Source organism: Numida meleagris, chromosome 2 (assembly GCF_002078875.1).
Source record: "Numida meleagris isolate 19003 breed g44 Domestic line chromosome 2, NumMel1.0, whole genome shotgun sequence".
Classification (NCBI taxonomy): domain Eukaryota; kingdom Metazoa; phylum Chordata; class Aves; order Galliformes; family Numididae; genus Numida; species Numida meleagris.
In genome coordinates, this window is record NC_034410.1 from 32,469,242 (window position 1) to 32,493,825 (window position 24,584).

The window sequence follows — 24,584 nt, forward strand, 5'->3', positions numbered from 1 at the left end:
CCTTTGGTGAATGTACTAGGCTCATTTCAGCAGGAGACACGCACACTCCTGCCTGTGCCCCTCGTTTTGTCTGTAACAGAGAAAGCTCTCCCTTACGCCTTTGTTAGAGTTGAGCATTCCCAAGCTCCGCGTCCGCACGGAGATGCTATGGTTGTACACTAAAAGGAAGAGATCACCATAGGAGCTGGGAACGGTTTTGATTTATTTGTTTGTTTGTTTGCTCTCCCCCCCCCGCCCCCCCCGAGAACCCTCGCAATAAAGAATTTGAACGTGTTTTTCCTCTCTGCTAAATGTCCTGCGTTGCCAACGAGAGAGAGATGGCAGGGTTTGATTATTAGCGTATTAATAGTGGAAGGGAGGGGGAGAAATACCCGTTGTGTTATCAGTGCTCAAATGAGAGAGGGAGAGAGGGGGAAAACAAAAAGGAAAAAAAAAAAGAGAAAGCGCCTTGTAGCAAACAAGAATTTATTCTACCAAAAATACTTATGACAACGCATCCTAATGCAATACAAAAATAAAAAGAAAGTGACGATACGATCCCTATATGATCACTTTCTTTCAGACCTCATATATTGCTTTCGTCAAAGGACCTAGAACGTGGCTAGGTTAAAACCGAAGACAACTAAAACTTGGTCAGAATCGGTAAAATGTCACGGCGAAGGGAGGGGACAAACAGAACATACCGACAGGGAGGAGGGGGAGGAAATAAAATTAATTCGCCGGCAAAAAAAAAAAAAAATAAAGGGGAGGAATGAGGAGGAGAAGGCAGGACCCTGGGAGAGGACGTCTTTAATTTCTCAGTAATTCAGATGCTGCAAGTCAATCGTGGTGAGCGTGTCTGTAAAAAAGTCAAAGCTGTCAGCGGAGATATCTACGGGGCTGTCCAGAGAGCCCGGCAAACTGGGGGAAACCGCGTCTGAAAGCTGGAGGCAGGAATCTGTGGAGAAAACGTTAAAGTCCTGTAAAGAGGGGACCTCGAGGGCCTCAGGACTGTCATTGTTGAGGCCAGCTGCGCAGTTCTGGGCCATTGTTGAGAGGCAGTTTTGAACAGTGGGTGACTGGTGTTGAAAATGTTTCAGATTTTTCTCATTGCTCGTTAAAGGCGAAACGGGGAAACTTTGGGACTCGCCATTGTGCGCATTCTGCGCCTGCTGCTGCGAGAGCGCATTCTGCTGAAACGCGTACCCCTCCCTCTCCAGCAGCGCTCCCGAGACGTTGCCGAGGGCTTGCTCGAAGAGGGCTTTCTCCTCCTCGTCGTCCTCCGCCGCCTTCTCGGGGTCCTCCAAGCCCTTAAATTTCCCCTCGCCGTTCTGGTTCTCCTTGCACTGGGTCTGCCTCTTGTGCTTCATCCTGCGGTTCTGGAACCAGACCTTCACTTGCCTCTCGGTCAGATCCAGCAGCGCTGCGATCTCGACCCGGCGGGGTCTGCAGAGGTACTTGTTGAAGTGGAATTCTTTCTCCAGCTCCAAGAGCTGCGTGTTGGTGTAGGCCGTCCTCAGCCGCCTAGATCCACCGCTGCCACTATCGGGGATTTCAAGGGGGTCTGTTAAAAAAGAAAAAGAGAAGGCGAACCACCGCCACCACCGCCGCACGCACACGCGCCCCGGAGAGCAGCGAAGAGCGGAGGCGAAGCAGAGCCCCGCGCACGTCGGGGAAAAGCGCGGACGGCACCGCGGCCCCCGAGCCCCTCGCGGCCCGGGCCGGGGCGGGGGTGGGGGCAGCGCTTCTCCCTCTCCCTCCGCGTGGAAGCGCCTCTCTATCTGTATGTCCTCGTGGCATAAAATAGCGACTGCAACAAAATGGCCGCCCTCGGCCGCGGGACCCCATTGTGCGGCGCCCGGAGCCCCCCGGCCCCTCGGCGCGCCCCGCGCCCCCCGCTCCGTGCCCTCCCCACGCCGCGGCCAACTTTATATCGGCCATCGCGCGATTGATAATTAATGCATCAGCCGCCGAGCTGAGCGGGAGCAATCTATCACTCTTCATTACTGTCAAATAGCCCGGCTCTAGGACAGCGAGACAAGAGAGGTCAGCTCCAACTCAAATAAATCATCCCGCGTTGGGGCGACTTGGGAAAGTTGGGCTCCGCGCGGAGCCCCGTCCGAGAGGGGGCTGCGGGCGGCCGGGGGGCGGCGAGCCCCGGGACTGACCTTTGTGGCTGAGGCAGGCGGGTCCGGCGGCTGAGGCGGAGGCCGAGGCAGGCGGCAGCGCGGATCGCTTGGACGCCTTTTTCTCTTTCATCCAGGGGTACTCCGGGGGCGGCGGGGCGCCGGCGGGGCCCGGGCTGCCGCTGCGGGCGCGGGGGCTCGCCTTGGGGCGGCCGCCGCCGCTGTGGCGAGGGTGGCCGCCGGGGTTCAGGCTGGGGATGGTCTGCTCGAAAGGAGGAGGAATCAGTGTCGAGTGTGAAAGCGTCGAGTTCTTGATTGATGAACTTTGAAATGTATCACCGACAGGGGGAAAAGATGTCAGGCACTCAGCAAGCGATGGCTGACTATTGATAAAACCGATCTCTCGCTCGAATTCGAAATTCATGGCCTTCAACTCGCAGCCCCCGCGGAGAAAAAGTTCCCTCGGATGCCGGGGGCTCGGGGGGGGAAGGCCCAGGAAAAAGGAGAGAGAGGAGAAAAAAATATATCATAGAAGATCGCTGGTGGGGTGTTTTTTTTCTAATTCACTGATTACGGCCGTATGGGGACCGTGCTACTATTAAACTATTGAATTCATGGAGACAAGGTTGAAATTGGACCGAATTGGCTGTCACATGATTGCCTCTGCCCAATGACAATTTGGGCTTTAATCAAAAGAAGCCACTGTCTGTTTGATTGATCCAAAAAAGTCGGGAAGGAACGCCTCATTGGGGGCCAGAAAGGCTTTATTTACACTTTTTTTGAAGAGGGAAACGATATCTCCCGCATCTATCCCCTCGGCGTCCTAATCTGAAATGATCGGGGCGGGGGGGGAGGGCGCGGGGGTGCGTTGGTGCGGCGGCTGCGGGGGTGTGTGCGTGTGTCCGTGTGTCCCCGTGTGTGTGCGCCCGTCCTGCAGCCCGCTGCCGCCTCGCCTCCGCCCGCGCACTTTCCCCTCATTGTTTGGGACTGTCAGGAAAGCGCTTTGCACCTCACAAATCATTTAAGCACCTCAATCTGACGCCGTGAGTCATTAACAAAGTCATCCATTAATCTTCAAAGTTTTGACACCGCCAGGCCCCCACATAAGAAGTTGCACCCAGGCAGGAGTCTCAAGTCTTGATTTTTTCCTGGGGAATAGCACTTCCTCCAAAACTACTTTATCGCTTCAGACTCAGCCTCCATGGGCTCCTCTTTTTTTTTTTTTAATTTTTTTTCCTTTTTAAAATTTTTTTCTTTCCCTTCCTTGTGTTTTCTTTCTTTCTTTTTTTCCCTTTTTCCCTCTTTTTTCCTTTTTTTTTTTTTTTTTTTTTTTTTTTTTTTTTTTTTTTTTTTTTTTTTTTTGTGGCTATCTATTGTACAGTACGGAGAACAATTGGCCGCCGGTGCCGAGCCATTGTTTAAGAGGATCTTCCTCAGCAACCTTGCTTCTAAGGGAAGAGTCACACAGGCGGCAGCAGCCCCCGCGCTCCGTGACTTCCCTCTCCAGTTGCCTTCCCGGGATTGGACCACAAAAACATGCCCTGCGAGCACCGCTCTGGGCGAGCCAAATCGCGAGGCTGCAAACGCGGCTGGCTGGTGCCTCTTTAAAAAAAAAAAAAAAAAAAAAAAAAAAAAAAGCCAAAATCCTGTGCCTTAGCTTGCAAACGATACTCCCGTCTGCTGGCATAAATTGCTTAATAACCGTAGTAGGCTGGGTCTGGTGAGTATTTTCGATTACCAGGAAATATATGGGCTGATAGCGGGGATTGTTTTCACGGGGCTAGGCAGAGCTGCGGGGTGATAACCTGGAGCACGGCTCTCGTCTCCGAAGCTTGGCTCTTTCCGTCGTTTCCATGGGCCTCCGCTCGGTCGGGTCCCGAATTCGGACGCTTTGGGCACAACCGGGAGAGCGGGTGACAATGCCAGCGGCGTCCCCGGCCCGGCAAGTCCTGTGCGCAGAGCCGGACCGGGGGCCGGGGGCCGGGGCAGGAGCTCCGGGCGGTGTCCGTGTCCTCCAGCAGCCGGGGAGCATCTCAGCGCCGGGCGGGGCCGTCGCTCTGCATTTTCGGAGTTGCCAAAAGGAGGTCGGCAAAGCGTCTTCTTCGTGTTGCAAAAATAAAGAAGAAACAGAAGAAGAAAGAAGGAGGAAAAAAAAGAAAAAAAAAAAAGAAAAAAGGAAAAAAAAAAAAAAAACAAGCCCCAAGCACTCAGCGGACCGGTCTACGTCCAGACTGCACGAAGTGCATTTTAAAAATCGGTTTTAAGTTAATGCACCCTCAAGATGTAGCATATCTGCGAAGGCATTGGAGAGAGGGGGAGGGGAGGGGCTGGGAGGCTTTAAATGGGCTTTTTGGTGGTTGCTTGTTTAAATAAAATATAGAACGAGACTTGTCATTTAATCCCTCGAAAGGGATGCCTTACAAATATCGATGCTGTTGGAAAATGCAAAGGGTTTAATTTTCTTGCTTTTAGTCCAAACAAAGCTCTGGTGGTGTCTGCGCGCGATCAATCTTGGCCGCCAAAAGGTTTGACAGCTTCTGGCCCTTAAGAACACATTTAGAGCTTCTTGCTCTTTCCAAGATCAAATGTGTCCGAGCAAAGAGGCAGAGCGAGAAACGCGGGTAAACAAGGAAAAAAGCTGCTTTTAAAATATGCTGCTGGAGGGCTGCTCTGCTGTGGGAAAAGCCCGGTTTTATTTTGCTTCTCTGCGCCTTCATCGGGGTCGGGCTTTGCTTTTTTCTTCTCTTTTTTTTTCTTTTTTTTTTTTTCTGGAAAATATTGGGATTAACAGCAGGATGGCAAATAATAAAGAGAGAGGTTTGGACTTTAACCGGGCTTTGTGAGTAAAACCTGCGTGGGTGTCTCTATTCTGCACATTTGTTCCTTGTGGTCGTTCTAATACAAAAACCACCTGGAACAAAACCTTTGGAGAGGGGACGCGAAATTCTTGGGCAAATCAATTACTTCTGCCTCCAGAGGGATCTTTTAATCGGGCGAATCTCGGATGCAAAAATACAAATTCGTATTGCTAACGTACAGGCTCTGAGGCTGGGGAGAGGAAAGAAGGGGGCAAAACCGCCCGTCTTTTTCTTTCTTCTGGGCGGGAGGGGGAAGAAAAGCCGAATTCCTCCTCTTTGGACATTTTCAGAAACGCAATCCTGATGCTAAGCCCCACAACCCGAGTTCACCGCCCGTACCGTTACCTTTTGTTTGATCTATCGCACTTATCTGAGGGGTGGGGGGCGTTTGGACTCTGTATATTCGCTAATTGGAAACGAGCGATGCCTTGCGACGGTGCCAAAATGCCTTCTTTGCCTACAAAACAATAACGGGTCGTTGGTCTGTGCTGGTTGACAATCGGGTTTCGACGAAATATATCGGAGCAAATAACCCTTCCTTCCATATCTCCGCCCGTTACGCGCCGCATGGTGCGGATATATCCGCAATCCCTTTCTCTGCCCGGGCTCTTTATCTACTTATGCAGAAAAGCTCTCTATAGATTCGCGGCTGCGTGGCGATGCTTCGGCATCAGGCAGGGGTGGCTCTGGGAACAAGATAAAGCCCAAAGATTAATAATATTTCAGCGCGCGACCAAAATGGCGACATTTTTTCTTTGCTCTGGAAGATACAGATGGCAAACAGCGTGCGCGATTATCTACACGGCATAGGGATACGTCTCTATAAACGCGCACGGGGATATTTTACCCAGTCTATTAAGGTCCGCTTTGATTTATCTTCCAAGTTTCAGTCTACAAATTACGGGCATTTGGCCTGGAAGGAAGAAACATGGCATTTAAACGCGGCGTTGAGGTTCCTGCCTTCCGCTCGGCCCGACTCGGCCCGGAGCCCCCCGCTGGTGCCCGCTCACCCCCGCGTGTCACAGCCCCTCCACACGCGCACACGCACACACACGGACACGCGGGGGGCGGGAGGGGTGGAGGGGTAAAGGCAGCACGGGGCTCCCCTCCCCCACAGCCTCAGGCTGCAGAGAGGGGGAGGAGGCTTGGCCAACAGGAAACGGCCCCAGATTTAAATCCAGAATTACAATAATATTAATAATAATAATAATAATAATAAAAGGAAGACGAGAGAGAACCCGCTCCTTTAAGGAAAACGTGAAAAATGGCAGTGGGGGTGGAGCGGTGCTCAGAGGCGGCTGTGCCCGGCACCCACCCCACAGCCGCGGCTCGGGGTCTGGGGCCGCCGCCCTGCTCTCCCCTGTCCCCATTCGGGGAGCCCGGGCACCACGCGGCCTCTTCGCACCGCACCGCACCCCGCTGGGCCTCAGCCACCGCGCTCGCCCCCGCGCACACGCTCGTGCACGCACACGGCGCACCCCCCCGCGTGCACACCCGCGGTCCGCGCCCCCGCCCTCCGCACCGGGAGTGGGGGAGGCGGCAAGGAAAGCCAATAGGGAAAAATAATACTAATAACTCCCTCTCTCTATCTCTAAAAGGCCGAAAAGGCGCTAAGGAGCTGTGCAGTGGGAAAGGGGCTCCAGACGAGTCCACCGAATCCCCACGTCACGAAGGGCTCTCCCTTCCTCGCACTCCAAATAACATGGCCTTAACTCTTTATTATTCAGAATAAAAACTTTATTATTTTTTTTTTCAGAACGTGAGCAGCAAGGAATGTATAACTTTCAACACAAATCTAAGCCTTTCATCTTCACACGCCTTCTTTCCCTCTATCTGGATGTTACAGGCATCAATTATTCAAGCTGTGATCTTTTGTTTTCCCAGATTTTATTGCATCATCATCATCACAGTTATCATCATTTTAATAAAGGAGTTATAGTTCCCTTTCAAATGATATTTCCTACGCGTGCCGATATGCCATCTAACACATGGCCAGGTAAATACCTCCTGAATATTCAGGGTACAGATTTTTTATATATATATAAATATGAACGAATGGGGATAAATAAAACTTTAAACACTTAGATTATTCAATGTTTGCAAAAAAAAAATAATATAAATAAATCTGAATGTTCACCAGCATACACACATTGAAAGACTTACACGTATCAATAACTGTCCAGGGAATCCCTGTCCAAGCGCTTCTGATGTCTTTCTCGCTATTTAAAAGAAGTGCAATAAAAAAATTGCTTCCCCGTGGGATCAATCATGTACGAACAAATTCACATTTAAGAATTCCTTTTATAGAAAATTTGTTCATATACCCTGTTTTGATAAAAGTGTAGAAGGTAAAGTATAAAGCCTCCGTATGCTCCCAAAGTGAGACACGAGGCTGCAGTTCAAGAAGATAAATATCCACTAGTGAAACTATAGAGCAATTCAAGCAACAAATATTGCTACGTCACATAAACTAGAAAACGCTTTTACCAAAGAAAACGAAAGAAACTAAAATGAGCAAAAGAAAGAAGAAAGAGAGGGGAGGGCGCATGGCGGGGAGGAGAGAGAGAGAGGAAGGGACGAGTACTTCAAAACGTTGGGGCCTTGCGTTCCACCTAGTGACTCTGGGCTCCTACAGATGGGTGAGTTTGGGCGCTTCCTGAATTCTTCCCTGAGAAGGATGGTGAGCGGTAAGGTCTGTGTATGTCGGGTGCGGGTCGCAAGGTCCGTGGTGGTGACTGTTGCCCATTGGCCCAGCCCCGCTGTAGTCCATGTTGGCAGAGGGAGGATGAGAGAGATGAGTTAGACCAAAGATGGAGGGCCCGGAATTGGTCATGGTCTCCACGTAGTTGCCCCCTACGTAGACGGGGCTTCCCTGTATATGTGGATTCCCATAACCGTTGCCTTGAAGAGGATGAGTATCGTATTCAGGTGTCACAGCTGCTGTCCCCGTGTATCTCTTTTGAGGAGGTGGGCAATTATTAAGAGGAGCAGTATACGATGCGGGGATGCCATAGGTATTTTGATGAGGCTTATTAAATGGCGGAGGCGACTGGGGCTCGTAGGGGACACTGTTTACTAAAGAATGCATAGAGTTTAGATATCCCCCAGCAGCTGGAGGGACGGGGCTTCTGCTTGGGGACTGTCCTCCTGAAGAGGTCATCATGCCCTTGCCCTTTTGATCCTTTTTGTATTTCATTCTGCGGTTCTGAAACCAGATTTTGATCTGTCTTTCTGTGAGATTGAGTAAATTGGCCATCTCAACCCTTCGTGGCCTGCAAAGGTATCTATTGAAGTGGAACTCCTTTTCCAGTTCTACCAGCTGGGCACTTGTGTAAGCCGTACGGGCTCGCTTAGAGGATGCTTGCCCTGGGGGGCTCTTATCACCAGCACAGCTCTCACCTATGTAAATCACACAAAGAACACAATCAGATGGTGAACCTAGACACGGCAACCGGAGACAGTGCCCAACAAAGTCAGCACCTGCCCGGCTCTTGGACATGAGATGCCCACATGTGCAGCGAGTAACCCCAGCACAAGCTCAGCCACACCATGCTCCAAGCCCCAGTTGGCTTCCTTTGCCTCACTGGTACCGCTGTATGGCTATACTTGCTCCCACAAAGAATGACAGCGCGCAACATACCTTGAGCTTTACATAAAGGAATAAGGAGGGTTCAGGGAAATAAAGGGGGTTTTAGAAACTCTAAAGGTGAACCTATTGCTCCACGTACATACCGGGCTCAGACCCTTTGAGAACTACTTGTTCTCCACAGCCATAGAGATCTACAGCCCCTTCTTCTGATAACCCTGTTGTACATACATCAACTATAGATGTCTGAAGGTCAGGGATCTACACAGAATGTCGTAACATATAGAATCGGCAGTATAGTGTTTCTCGCACATCTAACATAAACATATGGTAGTGATTGGGATGTATAATGCACATCAGAAGAGCGTATGGTGGCTGTGCTTGTGTACAGGCATACAGACATATTTAACTGTTACTGCTTTTTAATAAAATAAATACACGCTGTGGAAGTCTGTAAACAGCAATATTATCAGAACCTTAATGGTACACAGGCATGGACTTCCGCTAAAGATTTGGACCCTAATTCCAAGGCACATTTAAGAGAAAAAGAGGAAGAGGCAAGTATAAACACAACTCCTGGGCATTGGAGCTAGCGCTGGTGTTACTGATTTGGGTTTCCTTGAGTAATAAAAGTGTTAATGTACACTGCCATCCCTCAAGTAATATTTTATGGGCTTAAGTTTATGGCACTCCAGAAGATTTTTGTTTATCGGTCTTGTAACTTTGCCAATCAGCCTGAAAAAGTAGAAAGAGGTTCTGACTGCACACGGGGCATTGATCCCAACTGCACAAGATTATGAGCTATTTTATTCGCGTTACACTTTGGCAGAGATAGGTCACTGTCTTATTAATCTAGCAGCACAGTGCCAACAAAGTACATGGGACAGGCCCCTGGCTTGGGGCCTGGGCTGCTCGGCACTGACGTGATTTACTGGGTGGGGGATTACCTATGAAACGTGATAGATGCAGGAGGGCACAAGCACTGGAGCCGCAAGGAAACCAAATCACACTGGATCCATCCTCCAAGGCTGGGGAAGATCCCAGGGGGTTGTTTGGTCACCGAGATCCCATCGCAAGCCAACAAGCCCATGGGGGGCAGCTCAGGGAGGAAAACAAGCCCCCGACCCTCCCTTCCCTCCCAGAAACGAAGGTGCCCAGGGCTGCCCCCTCCCCGCAGGACACGTGAGGGGAGCGTGTTCCATACCTGAACTGGAACTGCTGTTTTTCTGCTTTGTGTTTTGCCGAGACTCTTTCATCCATGGGAATATCTGTTTGGACACGGTGGGCGAGTTAAGAGCCGGGCTCTTAGTGGGGTTGGCCGGGGCAGGGTTGCTGCTGGCATTTTGAGATGGTGAGGCCGAGGATGGAGGTGGAGGCTGTGCCTGTGGGGCCGGAGGCGGCTGCGGCGGGGCCTGTGGGTCGGTGAGGCCAGGGGGCTGCAGAGGCTGGCTGGGGAGGGTCCTCATGCAACTCTCACTGATGTCATTGGCCTTGTGGTGGGACACAGCGCTGCCGGGGGACTGGAGGGAGCACGCGGGGCGGTGGTACTCAGTTTCCACAAGTGACGAAGACGGAGGATATTGCTGCTGACTCGCATTATAAGTGAAACCATTTGCTCCTTGGTAGGGGTAGGCACCATAGATTGCAGAGCTGTCGTAGTAGGTCGCTTTTTGCATTTCGTTGTTTCCCAATATTTATTTCGCAAACTGACAGGGTCTTGACACCCTTGGAGAATAACATTGGCACCCCTCTGTCACGTGGCGCTGCTCCTCCAATGGCCGCTCCGGGCAGACCTGGGGTGTGGGGAGAGCAGAGCAGGGTGAAGAAATGGTGCAAATCCATCTTACTTTCAATAGCTAAGTGACATGAAAGCCATAAAAGAAAAAGTGGTCAGCAATATTTAGCAGCATGACTTGGCCTCAGGCGCAGAGCGTTTCGATGTAAAAGCTGCCTGGATTTACTGGCAGCTACAAATATGTGCTTTGCTGCACCGGGATAGGGTCTTTCTAGGGTTTTTCCTTTCTTTCTTCTTAAGAAACAGGGCAGGGCACCACGCAGCAAAGGGGTCGGTCGTTTATCACCGCAAGGCTGTTTTAATACCAGTCGCTGTGATAAGGGTGATCGAGGAATCACTAATGCAAAGGGGCTGGGCTATTCCTCCGTTCCAGCTCTACAACCAAACCCTCCCCTGTAACTGGCGTCTTTTTATTTTTAGCCTTTCTCTCCAGGTTACGGCTCTCACTCCGGCTTCAAAGAAATACATTAGATTGTTCCTGTCTACGTGTGGCAGGGGGCAGGAGCTGGGTGGAAAGGTTTTGCAGCCAGAGATATTTACACACGCAGATCCCAAGTGACGGATTTTGGCTTGTCTATGAAACGCTCAATAGGAAAATAAACAAAGCCGGTGCCTTCTCCCCTCCGTGTTCGCACACCGCCTCCAGCCGCCCGGGTCAAGCACGCTGGCACCAGCGATTCCTGCCCGGGCGAGCCCCGTAGCGACTCCTGCTCAGCCCTGGAGTGATACCGGGGCCACCCCGCCACCTCACACCCCCTCAGTACCGCGCTGCCACAACCCTGCGGTGGCTTCCCCCCTCCCCCGAGAGCGGCTCTGAAGCCCCCACTGGATCCATCCCGAGTTGGAGCCCCTTCAGCAAGGCCAGCAGGGACAGGCTGGGCGCTTCGGCTGTTGTTTTTTAGCAGTTATTTCAAGACATTAACTTTTCGTGGAATCAGCCAGATTCTACCTGTTAAAACATGATGGATTGGAGGAAAAAAAAAAAAAAAGAAAGAAAGAAAGAAAGAAAGAAAGAGAAAAAGAAAGAAAAAACAACCAACAAAACATCAGGAACCTGAAAAACCAGCGTTCATCTCCATGACCACGGCTTGAACTTTCCTTCCAACTTAGCGATAATAGGTTCTGTCTTGGAAGCTGCTATGTAATTTGATGTATGAGGGTCACTTGGCTGGGGAGAGGGTGGACACCGACCCAGAGAATGCTGCTCCTGCCCGGGCGAATCCCTTTCTCTCCCCTCTCTTATTGCTCTCTCCGTCCTTCTGTTCTCTGTTTTTTTGTTTTTGTTTTTGTTTTTGTTTTATTTTCAAATTAAATTCTCCTGCTTACCTACCTGAAAATAACCAGCCAAAGAATGGCCCGCACTAACGAGAGAGGAGACCTGTGCGCCATCTCCTATCCAGCAGCTCGTCCCACAGGCACGTACATTGTTCTCAGAAATCGCAGCGAGCTGCTCGCCGTCCCCTCTCCCCTTGCTGACCAACAGCTCCGTCCTTTCGGGTCAGAACAGCTCTGATCTCTTTTCCACTTCCCCCGCGCTTAAGCAGCTGGCTATTTTCCCCCAAAACATCTAACGGCGACAAATGCTTAGGGGCGAAATGTCTTAGGCAACGCGTGCACCAAACGATCTCCTTCTGCGCCTTTCAAGTTATACAAGTTCTTAGAAAACAGCCTTTCCTTTGTTACATCCCAGCCAAACGAAGGTAGCACACCTACAGCAGGGCGGCAGCCCCATTATTGCACTAATCAACTTCTCTGGCTGTTATTAAGCTAATAATACAATCAAGATCTGAGGCGCGGACACCATTTCCAGCTTCTCGCCTCTCTTTCCTAAGGAGATGTGGGCCTGGTGTGATTTTTCTCAATTCCTTTCCTTCAGAAAGAGGGAACATAGGCACCGCAATAACAGGAAGGGAACAACCGGCCTTTTCCAAAGGGCACCCTCCTTTCATGACATCCGCACCAAACATTTCGCCTTCCCCGGGCGCTCCCAAGTTTGCCGGGTGCCGCCGGCGGGCAGAGCGTCGGCCACGCAATGTTCCGCGCAAAGCTGCGCGCCCGCGGCGCCAACAATGGGCGGCTGCGCCTCGAAGGCAAAATATTAATGAAAATTCGGCCGCCCGCCAGCAAAGGAAAATCGGCCCCCGCCTGTGGCTGCGGGAGTTAATCACTTCCTAAAAGTTAGGGTAACCTGAGCAGCGCACCGCCATTACTCGCGAAAACAGCACTAGCGGGATTTACAGCGACAAGGAGCGGATAATAGCAGCTTCCTTACGGGAGCTGGAGGGGAGGGGAAGGTGGAAGGCGGAAGGTTTGCCACCCAAACTGGTCCTTGCGATGGGAAGAGCGCTCCTCTCCCCCACCGAAGACGAAAGGTCGAAACAAGTGGGCTCCCAAATTTGCCAGCGCCCGTTTCAGCGGCTCCATCCATCCCCATTTGCACAGTACACCTCTCAGCCCTTTTCCAGCCTCTCCCCCCGCCAGACAGCCCGGAGACAGCAGATGAAAGCTGCCTCCCCCAGGCATGTCCCCCTCGCCTCCCCGCTCCTCGGCTCGGCTCTCCCCTACCTCCCCCTTCCCCGTCCCTAAATACACCGCATCTTTCCCCTGTAGCTCCCGGCCGAGCCCCAGACTCTGACTCCGGGACGCAAAAACCAGCAGCCCCCCAGAAAGATTTCCTGAAAGATAAAGACAAAGTTGAGGAGAGGTGAGGGGGGTGGGGGGAGAGGAGAGAGAGCTGCCTGAACACGAAGTGTAAGGGTATCAGTCACTGCCTGGAAGGAAGCCCCAGCTTGTGAACTCTTCTTGAACCGACATTTAAGTCTACGGTCATAAATCACTGGGACATAAACTCCGCCATTCACGACTGATAGCAGCGTATTTGTGGCCTGCTTACCTTAACTTCTGACGACTGAGGCGGAAGCCAGCATGCTTTTTTTTTTTTTTGCCTTTTTTTTTTTTTTTTTTTTTTTTAGGAGCCTCGGCGACACAGCCCGGGGAGCAGAGATTGATCTGCCCCGGCCGAGTCCCTGCGGCTGCGGGATGGGCACCGGCTCAGCTTCTCCGCGCCGGCCGGGAGGGGCGAGCCCTGCCCCGTGCGGGATGGGGACGGCTGCTCCCGACCCCCGCCTCCCCGGCTCCCTCCCGCTCCGCGCTGTCCACCCTGCCCCTGTCCCTGTCCCCCTGCGCAGAGCACGGAGGATGGGGACGTTTCCCAGGGCCGCTCCCCACGCCTGGAGGGGATGGGAAGAAGGGGAAGGAAAGGAGAACGGGGGGGAGTGGGGGCTGGGGGGAAGGAAAAAATAAAATTATAAGGCAGGAAGAAAGAAAGGCGGCCGCCTGGAGAAGCCTGGGGGAAGGAGGGAAGGAGTGTGGCAGTGAAGGAGTGCCGCCCCCCCTCCAGCACCCGGGCGTCACCAAAGTCCAGGAAAATTATGCTAATGAAGACAAACGGCGCTCACAAAGGGTCGCTCTCACCGGCCTCCGGGGTTCTGCGGCGGGGCTGTTTGTTTTGTCCCTCTCACGAGCGGGGTTTGGGGGCGGCCGCGCAATAGCCCCTCTGCAGCTCCCCGCCGCCCGGAGCCCCGCACAGCCCGGCTGAGCGCCGGGGATAGGGGGAGCGGCCCGGAGCGCCGGGTCCGGGTCCGGAGAGCCAACCAAAGCCCACCAGGATCCCCGCTCTGGGCAATGCTCGCAGAGCCACGCTGGAAATCATTAGAGTTACTAATTATTAACTCATGCATGCGTGAGCGCACACACACACAGATGTACACACAGAACCCCCCCGCCCCCCAAATATCCCTAGCGCTCGGGACGGGCGCAGTGGCGCTTCCCCCACCACATCCCCCCTCCCCATGTGCCGCACAGCCGGGCCAGGTGCCCGCAGCACCGTGGGGATGCGTGGGCTGCAGTCCCGCGGGGACGTGGCCCCTGCGCCGCGCAGCCCTCCCCCGTCTCCAGCTCCTCGGGGAACGCACTCGTCTCTTTTTTTCCCTGCTTTGGGTGGAGGGTCCCCCCTTTTTTTGTGCAAGAGCAACACAGCAGAGCCCGTGCAAAGCGGGCGCTCACACGAGGACTTAAAGCAAGTTGCAGCCCCGGCCCCTCGGGCTGCGGGCTCCGAGACCGAGCGGGGGCTCCGCGTAGCGCCGAGGTGTAAATTTGACGTTACTTCGTTAATTAAGGCATTAAAAATATAACCAGTCCGTTAAAAGCACGAGGGAGCCCGGCGTCGTCCTAAAGCACAAACAAAGCGAGGGGGAAGCGAGAAATAAAAAGCACTGTAAGGCTGGGGTGGCCTCTTACGCATACCAATGGTTTTTGTCATTTATGGCTATGCAAGATTTATGACTTCATGCACCAAAGCTGTAAACAGAGCACTAAAACAGAAAACACTTGCTCCTTATGGCACAAGTGAGAAGGCACCACATGAAAGGGGAAGCGGGCAGCGTAGGAGGAGAGGAGAAGCAAAAATCCCGCGTATGCATTTTGCTTCAAACAACCCTGTGAATGTGGCATCGGAAGAAAAGTCTTTTTAGTCAATAATCAACCCCACACTTTCTTCTGAAACTGCTGAGCCGCCGCTCGCCCCGGTGCCCGACCGAATAGCGAGAGGCACCTCCGAGCCCCGACGGAGCCCTCCGGAATAAAAAGGAGAATGAGGCGGAGGGAGCACCGAGGACGAGGAAACCTGCGGACGCCGGGACCGGGCCGGGCCGGGCCGGGAGCGCTGCCGAGAGCGTGTGCCGTCCTTCCCTCTGAGGGCTATATAACTTCGGAGCCGGATATTCTGACACCGTGTCTGTATCTGAGAGTGGGGACGGGGACGGGGGGGGGGCTTTGTAAAACCGAAGGGGTTTGCGAGGGACTCTAATGGTGAGAACCGAAGTAGTTCATGGGGATACCGAGGTATTTCCTCCATTCGTCTTTTCCGCCTGCAAAGAGCATTTTGCCTCTTAGCCCATTTCCCCACGCCCCCTCTCTCCCCAAAGAGGTCATTTTAAACACGAGAAGATGATTTTTTTTTTTCGTAATGTGCCTTATGATGGAGGGATAAGTGTCCCACCGCACAGCCCCCGCTGCTTTTATCTGCCTTTCCCTCTCAGGGGCCGAATATTTTCTTTCTGCCACATTCCGCAGAGAGCGATAGGGCTCGGAGAGGGACCTCTGGGGCTGCCTCCTGACTCGCGGACCACTCTCTTTTTCTTCCCGAAAAGTTCAGTTTTCGGGATCCTACACTGTCTTAGTTTCCGAATAAAATAGTGACTGGAAAGCGCTTTATCCCGGGATGCTTCGAATGTAATTCAAGGTTGATTCGGGGGAATCTCTTAGGGTCGAAACAGCAAGGCGGGGAGCTGCGGGACTGGGCAACCGAGTCGTGCGAGCAGCCGCGGTTAATCCCAATCGTTCTTTATATCCTCTAACACCAGAGAATCGCCGCGAACAGTTCGCTCTTTGCTCAGCAGAGCGAGGCTATTTACCCAAGCCGCCGAGGCAGCCCTCTCTACAGAACTCTCCTTTCTTTTGCTCCGGAGCGGGACCGTGTTATTTATGAGTGTTTTAACTGGGTCAATATGCATCCGAGCTGGGTCATAAATCAGAGGAAACGCTGCCAAGTAGTGGAGCCGCAATTAAAGCTTACGCTTTATTTTCGAGGCGCGTTTTGGCCCGTTTCAAAGCACGGCAAAGCTAACCTTGGCTTTTAGACACGCTGCTGAGCGGAGCAGCTCTCCTGCCCCGCGTGAGAGGGACACAGGGTTTGGTTCAACACGACGAGAGGGCAAATAGCAGTTGTTTGGGTCAGTTCTGTTCTGAGAGCGGCTTAAAGAGCGAGAAAGCAAGAAAGCAGTGCTAACATCTCTGCCCCCGAGGTCTCACGCAGAACGGCCGCGAATAGGTTCACGTGGAAATGCCCTTCTTTTTTTTTTTTTTTTTTTTTTTTTTCCTGTTTGTTTTCAACTCGTTTTGTATCTCGTCCTTCGCTTTTCTGTCTCTTTCCCTCTTTCTGACCGCTAGAAGACGTGTCACGGAAGCACCGGGAACTGGGGACAAATTGGTACCGCAGAAATAGGCGCTGACCAAATTGGAGGACAGAGCCTCGGAGCTGTGACCTTTCCCAAAGCGGAGACCCGCCGGGGCAGTGTCACTTTATGTAACATTTTGCCCTCCTCTTTAAGTTCATTCCTCATAAGGAGACTACATAGACATATTTATATGTATATGCACATATTTATACAAACCGTATGTACGTATATATATATAGATATATATTCTATAAATAGAAAAAACTGTATGGATATGAATTTATGACCAGTGATACGTTCACCTAGAAGCTAATTTCCCCTCTTACCCCTGTTATTCTCGCTTTCCTGAGGAAAACAAAACCAAAACCCAAACAAAATCAAATTAAATAAAGCCCCACCGCACTTCCAAGGCTGCTTATTGCTGCAAGACGCGGCTGGCTCTCGGTTCGGCTCCTCCTCACCGAGGAGAATCAAAGAGGAGCCCCGGCTCATTCGGGAAGGGGAACCCTCGCCACTGAGCTGGGCGCCCGTGCAGCCCTCCGCGCACGGCAAGCAAAGCACCACCGAAGCATCATAAATAAAATGGCAGCGCAATCGCACACTCATCGATTTCCAGCGAGGCATCGGCCGAACAAACGCCCATAAAACAACTGCCACTGCAAACCCGAGCGCGACCCCAGCCCGGGAGCACCCCCCCGCCCCCCGAGCCCCGACCCCCGCAAATACATAAGTAAACAAACGCACAAACAGAAAAAAAAGAAGTATTTAAATTAAAATAATAATAATAATAATCATAATAATCAAAATGCCACAAAACGCTAAAAGGAGGCTTCCCATCTCCCGCCGGCCATAAATAACGATAAGATGGCAATTGGGGGGCCGGAGCGGAGGCAGCTGGCCATCAGCAGCAGTGTGGAATCTCTATGGAGAAAAATAAATAAAGCAGCTCCGCTCGCTGCGAGGGGAGAGCGGAATATTTACCGCAGCAAATTGAAACAAAGGGGGAAGCAGCCTGGCCCCGGTGCACACACACGCACGCACACACACGCACTCACTTCAGCCTTTTCTACTGACCTTTGCCTCGAACAGCAATAACTCACCACATAAATGAACAATCAACGGAAATACCTTAAAATAAAATCCATCCTTTCTAACGAAGCATTTCGTCCTCTCGGCTCGGCAATAAGCTTTCCATAAGGAACGAAAGCTGTCAGCAGAATGGCCAGCTCTTGAGGGGACGGTGATGGGGGCAGGAAAAAAAAAATAATAGAAAGCAGTGCTTGCTCTGAACAGAAACTGGAAAAGCGTAATCGCAGACGGAGCCAGACCGGGTCTCCACTCCAAATGCCACAATAATGCGCTGTATTATGTGCTCACGTGGTCATACGTCAACTTAAATCCTTTTATTTGAAATAGGGAATCATTGAAGGAGCGGGGTTTCTGAGAGCGAGCCGTGGCTTTTTAGAGCCTTTGCCCGGTACGTTAGAGGAGAGTTTTAAGGGAAGGAACAACAACAACAACAAAAAACTAAAAAAATTTAAAAAAATAAAAAATTCAATCAAGAGCTGGCGCTGCCTAAGGGGGGGAGATCGGTTCCAGTCTCTTTCATCCCGCACCAGCATTTCCTTATACGAAGCCCATTGGAAAGTCAGAGGGGTTCTCCTCGCGACGTGGGATCGCACCGCACTCTGATACTTAGCCTAATTAACCGGTATTTGCTCCCCGGGCCACCACGCTGCCCCACGTCGCACGTTCTCTCCGAGCCCCGAAGAAAGCCCAAATCTTAACGCCATTCTTTCCAGCTCCCTTCTACACGGGACGATTCCCGACCTCCCCCCCCGCCTCTGCCCTCCATTGTGCAGGGCTTGCTACCTCCCACACGCTACATCGGGGCTCCTGCGGAAACTAAAAAGACCTGTAATTACCTGACAAAGGCAAAATAGGGTCTCTTCTAAGAGGCTAGTTGATTTTTGTCCTTGTACCACACTTTGGAGCACACACCTTCCTTCACTGGCGTGCCTCTGAATTTTGCAAAACCTTTTGGGACCTTGCTGTTAAACCTGTGCTTACGCATTTCCTATACAGCTAGTTTGAGTGATGCACAAAATTATAGGTTTCTAACGATGAAAAAAAAAAATTGGGGAGGGGGAGCTCTCTGCCTGAGGGGGAAAAAAAATAAAAAAATAAAAAAGGGAAAAAAAAAAAGAAGCCCTATTCGGCCCCCGAGCCTGCAAAGCGAGCCAGCCTCGTCTCCGTGTGAACTCACCACATCTTCTCCGCAAGGCTGTTTAACTTCTGCTATTGACACAATAAGCTAAACAAACAAAAGAAGCCCTAATCTCACCCAACTTTTTTGGAAGGAGTCACAGAGAATCGGACGGTTCGCGCTTTTAACGTGTTCCTGGCCGAGCCCTGTGACTCCAGCATTATGCGTCGTGATGTGTATACCTTTGCCTAAATGTTTCCACCACCCCCACGAGCTCGAAGAAAACTTTCAGCCAACTGCATATCCCCCCTTAGCGTTTCACCTGCGCTTCACTGAACAGAAGGAAGGGGATTTCTGTTGGAAGGCGATTTTTACTGCTAGGGGCATGCCTCCATGCTCTCACTTGGGCTGTAAAAGCGGGCCACTGGAATTTAAACCCATCAGTAACAGCGTGTATGAGTGGACAGTGCAGCAAAGTCAGCGTGACATTACAGCAGAGGAAGAATTTGCGATTTTTCATATGGAAGTCGCTAAGCTCGTGACAGGGCACACATACATTATCCCTCACTAGGAACCAGAATAAAAATTATATACCTCTGAAAGAGAGAGGAAAGCATTATCCGCACACGACAAGGCTGCAGCTAGCAGCACGACGTGTAACTCCATTGGGCACTCCCATAGCCCTCGTCCTAAACGTAAACCGAGGCTGAGATTTACTGGACGGGACGGATTCACGGCTCTTTTAAATACAGCGCGTTTAGGTCCCATCAAAGAAACGCGCAGAGAAGTTCTTCTGCAACAATGAGACCGAAATTAATGGGGAATGGAGCAGATGTTGAAAAAAGCAGAGCAAGTCTTTCTAGGGGCCGTTGTAAAAAGTTATCGACTGCTTTGCGTCAAAAGCAGAAAGATGGCTTTAGAAGTTGCAGTCCTGAGCAAATAGAAACTACAAAAGCAATAAATCACAATCATAAGTCAGCTTAAATGCCTTAACGCTAGCTATGGCCATTGGCTTCAAAACCCTGTTTCTATGAACATCTTTATTAGTATTAATGGTCAAGTTAATGCTAAAACTACTGTTTAACAATTAACTTCGTGTCTGCAGTGGGGAAACTAATTAATTCTTGAGAAAAGTAACTCCTTGACGGGTGAATACCTTACTCAGTGTGCTTCGGGAGGGCTGAGGGGGAGTCCTCCCTGCTGCACACTGTCCCGGGTAGCAGATGAAAATGATCCCCCCCGCCGAATTTGCTCCACTGCTGTGATCACGAGTTTACAAACACGAATTCAAAGGAGCATGTAAGTAGCAGACGCTAGATTTCCTCCGCCATCCCATATATTACTTTGTTCCTGTTCCTGGACATTCAACACTGTGTTTTATGACCTCGATGATTTGGAGACCTGAAACATTGTTTCTGGGAGAAAAAAAAAAAAAAGAAAGAAAGAAAGAAAGAAAAGAAAATGTGGCGTTTCTCAGTAGGTCTGCTACTGATTTTTCTGTGCTTTATACACATGGCTTCGAGCTGGGCTGAAATTCCAACCTCGGTAACAACAAACAGATCTGAGTTCGTAACGTGCACTCATTACTAGAAACCCTTTGTGCCAGCTCTGGCATCAATAAACGCTCCTAGCATTAACGTGATTTAAAGTTACCTTCGGTACAAATAGATTCCGAATTTCTGCCGTCTTTCATGTTTACGTTTATGGCAGTTGTTAAGAGGTCAGGTTGTCACTCCCATGCGGAGAGGACATGGGAATCTCCACACTACACAAGTATTTGTTTCCTCGCTTCCTCGAAAGATTTGGGTTCTGCTGGGATGCGGAGCTGTTTACCTACATCTGCGAGGCTGATCGAGATAAAGTCGCTCTTTGATCACTTCGAAACAGAGAAAAAGAGCAGAGCTAGCGCCTGTGCCCTGGTGGAAGCTGCGCCGAGAGCCAGCTGAGGCTGTGCGCCGGGGCACTTCAGGAATCCCAAATATCTCCGCACGAAATGCTGCGGGTGCGTGCCACCGGAGGAAAGTTCCCTCGCACCGTGTTTTCGCTTTTAATTTCCTTGAGTGGACGTTTGCAGCGCCCTTTTGTAGTTAAGATTTAAGCAGCCCATTAAACCAACACAAAGAGCCCTTGTAGTCCGGTAATTTATGGCCGCTTTTAAAAGGCTGTAAAATACACTAATTGTACATCAGCGTCCAAAAATAAGCAGGTAAATCTAGCAGGAATTTACGCTAATTCTCCATAATCCTCCCTCCTCTGCGGCTGGCAGGAGAACACGATCGCTATGGAAAGCATCGCGGGGCTCTGCCAGAGCACCATGGCTCGGGCACCAACCGCATCAGCCCACAGCCGGGACGAGGAGGCCGGGCCGGACAGATACCCGAGCATATTCGCGGTGTGAGCACCCACGCACGGTGGGCTCGCCTTGTTCCGTCGCAGGGCACGCTGCAGGACCTCCGCACGGCCCCTCGAGGAGCCGCCAACAGACCGGTAGCGATAAGCGCTCAACCCCGCCGTGCTCCCGCTAACTTCCTCTGCCCCTTACGCCTTCGATTTTGAAAGGAGCTCAGAACGGACAAAGAAATCCTCAAGCTCTTTGGCTCCTCGAACGACTTCGCATCCTTCCTGTTCCCAGCGCCTTTATAAGGGCTCGGGCACTCGGGTCCCGCACACTGCTTTGTCTGCCCGGACACGCGCACTCGCAGCCGCGGAAGATGAATAGAGGCGAGCCACCGAACCCCCGTCTCGGTTAAATATTTCTCACCACCCCTCACAGGTACAAGGTCGGCACAGGGCCGGCTCGGGCTCTTACCTCGTCCCGCCGCCGAGGCCGGGCTCGGAGCGCTGCCGCCGCCCGGAGCGGGGCTTTTCGGGGTGCCGGGCGCTCTGCAAACAATCGACAAACAACGCCTTAACGGGGGGAGCAGGGCCGGCTCTCGGCCGCCCGCGGGCGGGGTGGGCTGTGTCGGGACGGCCCCGCACGGCCGCAACTCTCCGGCGGGACGAGGAGCGCTGCTAGCCGAGAAATAAAAGCGTGGGGATCTTTTTTTTTTTTTTTTTTCTCCCATAGACAGCTATGCCTTCTGTCTCCAAGTGTTTGGAAATATTGTCATTCCAAACTCTTGTTACATGAATGTCTGCTTTATTTTCCTCTGGGAAACCTTTGTTTAGGATCATTTAATCAAGAACAGACATTAAACACAACCAGTGGTGTTCATCTCTGTTGAATAAAACGAGGAACGAGTTCCAGTTTCAATGCGGAGAGTATTGTGGTTGGGCTCTTATTCAAACAGGGAGCGGGGCCCGATCCCGGCCCCAGTAGCGCAGGAAGAGGCTGGTAATTGACTTCGCCGAAGCAGCATCGGGCCCGAAAGGCTTAGGAAAAAAAAAAAAAAAAGGAAAAAAAAAAAAGAACAACACGAGAAAACCAACACTGAAAGCCAACAGACGGGGAGAAAACTGGACGGCCTTCTCTTCCCCTAAAATAAACAACATTGCACAATCCAAAGAGACAATTGTCAGATTATTCGGGTGCCACTTACTGAATCACGTTTACGTATGAATTTGTCAGATGTAATAACGTGCCCCCTCTATTCATTCTCGCTAATAAAAGCCTCTAACGTCCGAAAATTGTCAGTAAATGTAAATGCTAATAATTAAATAACACAGTTCTCGTAGAAGAATGTCTTCTGAGCCCTGGAAATATTAAGTCTGTCTTGGGAGAACTTTTCCAGCAGATACTTTGCTTTGGTAATTTAGTAGTCCCATAATTACTCTAATAATTTTAAATCTGGTGTTGAACTCCAGCCTACATAAAATCACGCAATAATAGCCTCCTAAGCTGTTTATTGCCGTCTCATAAATTTCTGAGCGCTGACTGCTAGAATCTCCTGGCAAACACCGAAGAACACGGCAAGTTCCGCCGCGATCCGAGCGGGGCTGCCCCCGGCGCTCGTTCCGCCCCGCGCGGAGGGCACCCGCACCGCGGGCTCAGCCCGCACCTCCCCGCCCTGACCCCTCATCGATAGCCGCGCTACGAGCGGCCATCAGCATCGATCAACAGCGCCGAGACCGGGCTGCCCCACTCGTGTTAAATATGGAGTGCGTATCTGCAAATGGTGCCAGCGAGTTTCTGTTATTTATTTTGGAGCTGTTAAGTCACACCGCCATATATTACGCTGCCACAGCCCTTTAAACTACGCTTCCTCTTGAAAGAGTTGCTAAGTAGCAATAAAGCACTTTACAAACGCCACGACATTTTTTTTTAATTTGTTGTTATCCCAAAGTCTAATATTCAGTGCGCCACTTTAAGTTCGTACATAAATCGTCCAGACTAATGAGTCATAGAGAAATTCGCCCGTGACTTTTCCTTTACAATGCTCGCCGCCTCTCCATCGCTTTTTTGGCCCCGCATTAGGAGCCGGTGATTTATTAGCGCCGGGAAAATGGAACAAAGCAGGTCCTCCTGCACGGTGGCACCCAGCCCTCCGCTGTGTGAATTAGAACATTATCAAATGTGTTCGCCTCGGTAACGCTTAATCACCGAACGCCGTAATGTGACCACAAGGCAGCGAAAACAAAGATTCAACATTTCTAAATATTAAACTTGTTAAGCAAAGGCTCAGTAGACAAAGCAAGCACAAACAATTAAAGTCATCAAGCTAGAAAGACGCACTCCCTACTTACCAACACAGACCCTACTGCTTGCTTAAGGAGTTTAGAATCTTTCAAGATAAATCAGGTGGGTTTTTTAAAGGGAAAAGAAAAAAAAATAAAAAAAAAAAAAGAAAAGGAAAAAAAAAAGAAAGAAAAACAAACTCCAGTAATAAGGAGTTGAGTTTCACTTGTGAGAGAATCACTCCTAGTGAGGACTGACGGCCACAGATCCATTCCTGACTATCTGCATTAATTATTTAATGAGTCACGTGACCCTAAAGATTAAAATTTCAATATCTCCCCCAGAACAGACGCAACACCTTTATCTGCGAGCGCAGGGATCCTGTACTCGGTCCCCTATCTCTGCTGCCTTTGACAGCTCCTCAGTTTCTAGGGAGAGCGCTGGGACATGAATAATATGGGCTCGTCCCGCTCCGTGGCGGGATGGGGCAGCCCCCCAACCCCCCCCCCCCCCCAAACACGCGCACTCACAGCAGTGAGCCGATCCCAGAGACTCGATGCATGGGGCAGCGCGCGGTAGTGCGGGGGGATGGGGGGACTGAATACTGCTGGCGATCCCCGGGGCGATGCCCCCCTCCCCCCCAAGCCCCCCGGGCTACCTTCCAACGAGGGTCTATCTCCCTTCTCACGGCCCCGGGCGGGGCCAGGAGGGCTCCAGGGCGCGGCGGGGGCTGGGGGAGGGGGCGGTCGCGAAGCAGCCCCTGCCCACGCGGGGAGCCCCGGACCTCGGACCCGCGTGGGCCGGGCTTGCCCGAGGGGACGGCCCCGGGATATCCCCGCGCGGAGTGCCATCCCCGGGGAGGCTGCGGCCCCGGCCCGCCTCTCCGCTTGCCCGAAGGGGGTGGGGGGAACTCCGGGAGCAGCGGAGGGACAGAGCCACCCTGGGCAGGGTCCCGGTGTGGAGCCGGGGCACTGCGGGGGGGAGGGAGGGGCCGGAGTCTCTCTGTCAAACCTCTGCCTGCGTGAGGGCTCCCCCCATCCCTGCCCCGTTATTAACACTGAGAGACGGTCCGTGGGACGACAGCACCCTAAAAAAATATATATTAAAAAAATAGTAATCACAGGATTGAGTAATCCTCCAATGCGGAATGGCTCTAGTTATTAAATACCACGAGGCGCTTGTCACAGACGAGTTCCCCCTGTAATAAAACACCAGGTATAGCAGAGATTGCGAGAGAATGGGGAAGGAGACCTTGGCAAACTCCCATTTTTCTTGGTGGGTGGAGGGGAGGTGGGGAGCGGGGTTAACGGCGTGGCGTTCCCTGCGGCCATTAAATTGACTCCGAGGTGATTTTGTCTTTCTTTGAGATATTGACAAACTTCCACTTGCGGCGTTTTGGGCC

At 51.6% G+C, this 24,584-nt stretch overlaps 2 protein-coding genes across 12 annotated transcripts in view; both read right to left on the bottom strand.

Moving 5' to 3' along the window:
• On the bottom strand, positions 449-3,320 carry HOXA2 (homeobox A2). Its single transcript, XM_021386014.1, has 2 exons — positions 2,148-3,320; positions 449-1,543 (listed from the first exon to the last, which is right to left on the bottom strand). Exons 1-2 carry the CDS (start codon positions 2,527-2,529, stop codon positions 798-800), a joined length of 1,128 nt encoding a protein of 375 aa, XP_021241689.1. The 5' UTR covers positions 2,530-3,320; the 3' UTR covers positions 449-797.
• The window catches only part of HOXA3 (homeobox A3), a 47,174-nt gene continuing 25,997 nt past the window's right edge, over positions 3,408-24,584 (bottom strand). For 3 of the 11 annotated variants that reach the window (XM_021386007.1, XM_021386006.1, XM_021386005.1), the window contains 2 exons: positions 9,754-10,342; positions 4,857-8,362 (listed from right to left, as the gene is read on the bottom strand). In XM_021386007.1, coding sequence (XP_021241682.1) covers positions 7,593-8,362; positions 9,754-10,225 — 1,242 coding nt within the window. In that variant the 5' untranslated portion in view covers positions 10,226-10,342 and the 3' untranslated portion in view covers positions 4,857-7,592. Of the gene's footprint in view, positions 4,206-4,856; positions 8,363-9,753; positions 10,343-17,489; positions 18,512-21,376; positions 21,547-23,250; positions 23,323-24,584 lie in introns of those variants that run through there. The other 8 variants (XR_002434943.1, XR_002434944.1, XM_021386013.1 and 5 more) reach the window with 8 other exon arrangements.